Here is a 7,379-nt window from a genome sequence, read left to right on the forward strand (position 1 = left end):
AAATTCCTTTATTTTCTGTCAACCAAAAATACCCCATTAGATCCCTCAAACTTATATAGAGATTCGACCCATATATATTTTTTGTATTTTTACAAATAAACAATTTTATTAACACAACCGGTTGTCGTCGGTTTATATACTTTCAACATTTTTTTTTGTAGATTTTAATCCTTAAAAAACAAATAATTAATAAAAATTTATACATTTTAATACTTTGCATTTTCTTCGACCTTTTATTCTAGTTGCGATTGCGGCATAAAGATTGTATGATCTAAATGTTAGTTGATGGGCAAAACGACCAAACATGAAAACTGAAGCATAGTACGAGGACCAATTTTGTTGTTCACTCTTTGAAGTGCGAAATTTTTGGACAGAAATGGGATTTAATGTTCACCATAACTGGATTTGGGGGAAATCACACACCAAAAGGATAAACAAAATCCATTCAGGGGATTCAGCACTTGCTTAAAATCCGATCATAACGATCGACTTCTTTAATTTCCCCTTCAATCTTCCCAAGAATTCGTAAAATTTCATGTGAACACCTTTCATCCAATTGAATAATGCTCAGAAGCATACAATTTCTTGGTTCCTCTTCAGGGTTCCTTTTTCATAGATTAAAACTTCATGGAAATCATTCTGGGCTCTCTTTCATTTCCATTTCTGCGAAACCATGTTCAAGAAGACCTTTATTAACAACTTCAAGAACGCCTCGTTGTTTTCGACAATTTCGGGCATCTCCAATTCGTTCCGAGTCAAACCCAGATGTAACCTCACCTTCTTCTTCATCATCTTCATCCCCCATTTTCCGATCAACTGTAAGTTTTCTTTTCATAGAATTTCAATACAGTTTTGGGGGTAATCATCTCTTGAATATTGAACAAATTCCTGTTGCATAAATTTGGGTCGGCATATTGTAAGGTGCATTGTGTCTTAATCATCTTCCCAACAGTTTTTGATTGTTTATTGGCATATTCTATCCATAGATTTGGGTATCAAACCATATAACCACTACCTTGTTTCAATAGCAAACAATTCAATCATTCAAGAATCTTGATTTATTGCTCAATGATCATATTTGAATTCATAAGCTTCCATGGTTGTTTTGCAGGGCAGTTCCCGTAAGATAAATTTCTGTCAATCGTGTGGAGGATCAACAAAATATGATATACCAGATGGGGAGGAGAAAGAGAGAGCTATTTGCACCCTTTGTGGAAGAATTTCATATGAAAATCCAAAAATGGCAAGCTTCTTATATTAATCAAACACAAAACTACCTTCTATCTTCCGTTATTCACCTTAACACTTTGTCTAAAATCCAAAAAATGATAACTTTTTTCAGGTGGTAGGTTGTTTGATTGAGCATGATAACAAAATTTTGCTATGCAAGAGGAACATCCAACCATCTTATGGTCTTTGGTACGTATTTCTTCTTATGATGTAAAAGGTTAGGGCTTAATTGGGAAAGTCTCATTTCCTTGACTTTCTGTATTAAGTCAAAAAAGAAACACGCGTATATAGCTTACCAAATTAAGCCATGTGGCGCCACAGGACACTTCCAGCTGGGTACATGGAGAATGGTGAGTCAGCATCTGAGGGTGCAGTGAGGGAGACATGGGAAGAAGCCAGAGCTAAAGTTGAAGTTCTTTCCCCTTTTGCTCAATTAGACATCCCTCTCATAGGCCAAGTGAGTCATCAATTTTTATGACCTTTTTTTTTTAACTTTCAAAAATACCAAAAAAAAAAAAACACATTATTGATTATTGCAAAGTACAATGCTATGATTACATTTTTTTTTTTGGGACAGACTTATATAATATTCTTGGCGAAGTTGTTGACCCCACATTTTTCACCGGGTCCCGAATCATCAGAATGCCGGCTTTTTGCACTTGATGATATCCCTTATGAATCTCTTTCCTTTTCATCAATGCTCGTTACCTTAAATTTGGTATGTTTTCTTGTTGTTGTTGTTTGTGTTTTTTGTTTTCACTTAGGTAACTTCAATGGTTTCTTTCTTTCATACTGTTTATGTAGTACATTGAAGATATTAAGGTTGGAAAACCGAAGTTTCACTATGGGATCATCAACAAGAGGTACTTTTTGAATTTTGCGATTTTGTTATTGAAATTGTATATATGGAAGATAGCAATTTTTAAAATCTTTTTGGCATGTTATGTGTGTATACAAATACTTTTTATGTTATTTTAAGATTTTGGTTGTTTCACAGGCCTGGGACTAGTCCTTCGGAAATTCATGCGTATACTATCGATTATCATATACGGATTTGATGAAAGGCACAGGGCAATTTAGATGATCAACATTTTCGTTTTTTTTTTGTTGCTAATTGTGATTTGGGTCTTCAGTTTATGATGATGCCCTTGATGTAAAGCTGTATTTTATGAGTTTGAAAGTTCTTTCAAACTTGTGTTGTTCATTGTAAAAAGTTAAAAACTTTTTATTGGTAAAGTTCCATTTCTCAAATTTCTTGGCAAAGTTACTTTTTAATTGTTAAGGTTATGTTTGGGGGATTAGCTGATAACTTGAAAACTAGCTACTAGCCGATAAAAGATAATATTTAGGCTATGTTTGGTCTATTAGCTGAAAAGTTAGGTGATAGCTAAAAAGCTAGATGTTAAATAAAAAACTAGCTAATAACTTAAAAGCTAGCTGATAAAAAATGACGTTTGATAAAACTAGATGAAAAATTAGCTGAAAGATATAAAATGATGTAAAAGGACATTCAAAATAAATGTGTTTTTATAGTAATTAATTAAGAGGTATATTTGGAAAATTTTAAAAAAGTTCCAAAAAAAATAGCTTATAAGCTATTTTTTATCTTGCAGACATGATTGCTTAAAAAAATTCGAAAAATAAGTTAACTTATCAGCTAATTGTGACGCGCCAAACACAATTTTAGTAAAACTAATCGATAAGTTACCCGAAATATAAAAAAAATGGCTACTATAAAGATATGGATTGACCAACTCATTTAGTTAAATGAGTTGAGTTAGATTCAATTATCAACATTTTATCAACTCCCGTTATATATAATATTTTTAATTATGATATTATTATATTCATTGTATCAGAAAAACATAATCATAAATCTAATTTCTAAAATACTACGACCATGGAACAATTTATAGTGGCATAAAGGTTGTCTTAACTAGAACTAGAAAGCTTTTATGATATTCTCTTTTATTTACATAGGTCAATACATGCAAACTTATTTATTAGATTGGGTTGGACAAAAAAATGATTAACAGGTGAACCCAGCAGTAATTTAAACATTATTACAATGGTAAAAAACTTCTAAAAATCTTTTACAAATAATTCAAAAAACTTAAAAAACAAAAAATACCACCATTGGAAATGCTCTACAAGAAAAGTTTTTGTTTCTATATCATTTATTATTTACTCCAAACATACATTTATCCATCCAACATTTTATTTTACCCACAGAGCATTTTCACGAGGATTAAAAAAAAAAAAAACCCTAAATCTTTACCCCATTAAATTAGATCACACATAAGTAGACATAAACACGACATGTGACGAGTAAGATAACTAATACATTACATATGTTTATATATATCTATATATGGTTGTTGAGTTTCAAAAAAGCTTGGAAAACTTACAATTATACAGGCTTATTTACATGAGCAATCACACTAAAACATATTAGGGACCAAAAGAACAAACATCACGCATTTTAAGTGCACTTTTATAAAAAAAAGAAAAAAAAGAAAAAGAAAAAGAGCATAGCAACGAGGAGCTAGATATTATTATTGGGCAATGTCCGACTTAGCTCCATATATATTACTATTAGTATTAGGGTCCAAAAGAACCCATATCATATCATATCATCATTCATCAACTCACTTAAAAGCTTCTTCAGATGTGCAAAATGGAGCATCATTCTGATTCCAATCTCAGTTGGATTGCTTCTTGGAGAGTTGACCATTTAGGAATTCCAATACAGAAACACGCTGCAATAATTAAAAACAAAGAATCAGATCAAAATCAAAATCATGTTTCATGATATATATACATATATAAAGACTTTCCATTAAATTAAAAAGAAACAACTTACCCGTTGTTCCAGTGCAGTTTCTTCAGACTTTATATTCAAAGATTCCAACAAATTTATGGCTTCTTGAAACCCTTCAATTGCTGTATCCTCAGCATCAAGATTTCTATCCACATCAGCAACTTTCGCAAGGGACACAGCCACATCTAGAACCTGGAATCGGAATTGGAATCAACAAACGGAATGGAATCAAATATAATTATATAATTAATGGACTCACCTGTGATGGAGCTTTTGAAGAATCTTTTATAGCATTTCGACGAACATCAAGAGCCCGAAAGTAATGATCCCTTGCAGCTTTCAAATCCCCTTCATAATATTTCAGATCCCCAATTTTATTCAAAGAAACCGAAAGTGTATGTGTAACCTGCATTACATATATATATATATATTCAACTAAGGTTATAAACGTAATTTTACCTTCATTAAAAAAAAACAGATTCAAGAAATTGTTTATACCTCTAGATCATCTGTTCCCACTTTCGAAAGGAAATTCACACTCTCATCAAAATATCCAACTGCAGAATTACCATCTCCCATTGCACGACTACAGTTTTCAATATAATCATCATTATAACTTTGACTTTTGACTTTGACTGGTCAACAGAGACAAAAATCAACAGATTGGAGATATAATATAACACATACCAACAGTCACCAAGCATACCAAGAACAGCTCCTAACTGTGAGCATAACTCAGATGTATTCCCTGCTACTTCAAGTTGTTCTCTTATATCTTGTGCACATAAACTAAGTCTTGATTTTGCACTTTCTACATTATTAGCACGAAATGCCTACACAAGGAGAAAAATGTAAATTTTAACAGAAACTAGTAACAAGATGTAATAATTAATAAGTTAATAACTTACTCTCATTGCATGTTGAACAAGGAAAGCACCTCTTTCCAATGAGACATCTTCATATATCACTGTTTTCTTCTCACCAATTATTTCTTTTTCCTTTTCCTTTTCATCTGTATCCACAGGAGACCTTTTAATTCTAGCATGACCATCGATAAATCGGTCGACTACACTTTGAAGATTTGCATCAGCTTCTATCTTCTCAATGTCAGCTCCACATAGAGGACAATCATTGAACTTTGATATGCATGCTCTGTTTTACACAAAACAAGAATGTAATTATAAGTATTTAACTATATATACGTGCATGAAATTGTAGAAAAAGTATATGGTGTATGTTTACTTGCAAAACACGTGAGTACAAGGAACACATCTGCTACATTCAAAGAGTAGGGCTTGGCATATCAGGCAACTGAATGGGCCGATTTTGAAAGTTTGAGAATCATATCCAAAGGGGCATTTTGGGGAAATCACATTAGATTTAGACTCTTCGGAATCTTGCTTGACTTTACTCATTGGACATCCTTGTCCCTGCTGTTTGTTTTGGTTTTCCTTGCTCATTGGGCATCCCTGCTGCTTATTTTGGGATTCTTTACTCATTGGGCATCCTCCCTGATGCTTATTTTGGGATTCTTTACTCATTGGACATCCTCCCTGATGTTTGCTTTGGATTTCACTGGATTTTTTTGAAGATGCATCATCAGGTCGAGCAGCTTTCACAAAAGGGCCAACAGGTGTCATCTTAGTCAAAACTCTGTAAACAAAGAAAATTAGAAATTGCTCAAGATTCAAGAATATAAACACATTCGATTAATGGTATATTGTGGATTTGTTTCTGGTGGTGAATTAGTGACAGAATTTAATTCTCTTCTTAAGCTCAAAGTACTAGCTTGACATAAGAAAACCAGCTCCTTTTTTGGTATCCTGAAAGATAGTATTGGTTGATCAAAGCTAGGCATATAATTTTACATTTTTTCTTGAGGCATTATCTCTAAATAATCAAAGATCATAATCATAATCTATTTTTATCCAAAATCTCAAAACTGACTATTGTGATTGTTTGATCGCACATCCTAGTGTCCTACCTCCTTCTCCTCACAACATGGTAAACTGCAAATGTCTAAGAGGCTTAAACAACTAAATACAAGTACAATTACATGAACTTTCGCCACTCACAAAACTGTCATAAACCCTTAATTTTCAGCTCCTAAATTGGCCTTATCAAAAACAAAACGAAAAAGGTAAAACCCAAAAACCTCCTAGTTTATTACGAATGTGATCTCCGTAAAACGAATTCTTTAACCAAAAAGGTTAGGTATCGTGAATTGAATCTGAGTTAAATTGCAGAAACTCTAAAAGATAAGGCGTAATTGAGATACTTGGAAAAGAAATTATCGATTTTGAAGCTAAAACTGAAAACCCCAATTACACAGATTTCTCATGAGATTGATTTCGATTCAATTAAATTAGATAAGAAAGAAGAAGTTATAAATCCAAAAGGGAGATAAGGGATTGCGATTAAACCTGCAAGCGTAAAGGGATTTCAACGTTTGATGAGGTGATGAACAGGAAATTTGCCTTTTCGTCAAGCTATTGATGGAATCACGAGAGTGAAGCTTGTAGACGATTTCGGATTTGAAGATAGGAGAGAGGAAACACGTCGACGTCTCTATAATGTATAATGGATGACCTTTGTTAAACAAAACTTCAAAAGTAGCCCATAAACTACCAACTTTAACATTTAGGTCCTTCTCGTGTGTGGAGATGGCAAAAAAATAAATAAATAAATAAAAACATGCCTAACGGAATCCAATACGGAACACTCAAGTTGACTAATGATTGGGATAAGGATGTGGATGAAGAATCTCCAAACTAAAAACTAAAAATCGGGAATGGTGATGCTCATCGGTCCGAGCTCAATTTAATGTTATTAGACAAAACTTCAAAAATGGTTTCTGTGGTTTTCGAAAATATCAAGTTTAGTCCCTAAGTTCAAAAAACCTCATAGATGATCCCTGTAGTTTCAAAACCTTTAACAAATGGTCTTTTTCGCTAACTCCGTTAGCTTTTGGCCGTTAAGTAAGGGATATTTTTGTCATTTTACTACCCAGGGACCATTTATAAGGTTTTGTATTAATTTTTTTAAAATAAATAAATAAATAAAATTTAATATGCAAGGGTCCCACCTCTCTCTCTCTCTCTCTCTCTCTCTCTCTCTCTCTCTCTCTCTCTCTCTCTCTCTCTCTCTCTCTCTCTCTCTCTCTCTCCTATAAACATCGAGTAAACTAAACTTCAAATAGAATCAGAAAGAGCTCCTATAAACATTGAGTAAACTCAACTCTATTTGAGAATCAGAAAGAGATGTGAATACCCATTCAAGTGAGGAATGTCTTTTCTAGGTTTATGTGTGTGATTTAATGTGTGTATTT

The 7,379-nt window shown here is 32.9% G+C and overlaps 2 protein-coding genes across 2 annotated transcripts; one reads left to right on the forward strand and one right to left on the reverse strand.

Moving 5' to 3' along the window:
- The first annotated feature begins 396 nt into the window (after positions 1-396).
- On the forward strand, positions 397-2,481 carry NUDX23 (nudix hydrolase homolog 23). Its single transcript, XM_079003426.1, has 7 exons — positions 397-818; positions 1,112-1,243; positions 1,343-1,419; positions 1,552-1,687; positions 1,808-1,948; positions 2,035-2,093; positions 2,228-2,481. Exons 1-7 carry the CDS (start codon positions 564-566, stop codon positions 2,286-2,288), a joined length of 861 nt encoding a protein of 286 aa, XP_078859552.1. The 5' UTR covers positions 397-563; the 3' UTR covers positions 2,289-2,481.
- Positions 2,482-3,552: 1,071 nt separating this feature from the next.
- LOC145055136 (zinc ion binding protein) lies at positions 3,553-6,607 on the reverse strand. Its single transcript, XM_079003428.1, has 8 exons — positions 6,475-6,607; positions 5,294-5,704; positions 4,960-5,203; positions 4,739-4,884; positions 4,550-4,637; positions 4,311-4,457; positions 4,094-4,243; positions 3,553-3,989 (listed from the first exon to the last, which is right to left on the reverse strand). Exons 2-8 carry the CDS (start codon positions 5,689-5,691, stop codon positions 3,933-3,935), a joined length of 1,230 nt encoding a protein of 409 aa, XP_078859554.1. The 5' UTR covers positions 5,692-5,704; positions 6,475-6,607; the 3' UTR covers positions 3,553-3,932.
- Between the last annotated feature and the right edge of the window lie 772 nt (positions 6,608-7,379).

The sequence above is a fragment of the Lactuca serriola genome, chromosome 5 (assembly GCF_051521515.1).
Source record: "Lactuca serriola cultivar US96UC23 chromosome 5, Lser_US96UC23_V15, whole genome shotgun sequence".
NCBI classification, from domain to species: domain Eukaryota; kingdom Viridiplantae; phylum Streptophyta; class Magnoliopsida; order Asterales; family Asteraceae; genus Lactuca; species Lactuca serriola.

Bases quoted from the DNA above. Each gene is read 5' to 3' on its own strand.
- LOC145055136 (XM_079003428.1), bottom strand. From the start codon at position 5,691: ATGACACCTGTTGGCCCTTTTGTGAAAGCTGCTCGACCTGATGATGCA. The intron at 4,244-4,310 runs GTGAGTCCATTA...TTCCGATTCCAG, and splicing joins CTTCAAAAGCTCCATCACAG to GTTCTAGATGTGGCTGTGTC. The intron at 3,990-4,093 runs GTAAGTTGTTTC...TAATTATTGCAG, and splicing joins AAACTGCACTGGAACAACGG to CGTGTTTCTGTATTGGAATT.
- NUDX23 (XM_079003426.1), top strand. From the start codon at position 564: ATGCTCAGAAGCATACAATTTCTTGGTTCCTCTTCAGGGTTCCTTTTT. The intron at 1,244-1,342 runs GCAAGCTTCTTA...AACTTTTTTCAG, and splicing joins CATATGAAAATCCAAAAATG to GTGGTAGGTTGTTTGATTGA. The intron at 1,949-2,034 runs GTATGTTTTCTT...CTGTTTATGTAG, and splicing joins TGCTCGTTACCTTAAATTTG to TACATTGAAGATATTAAGGT.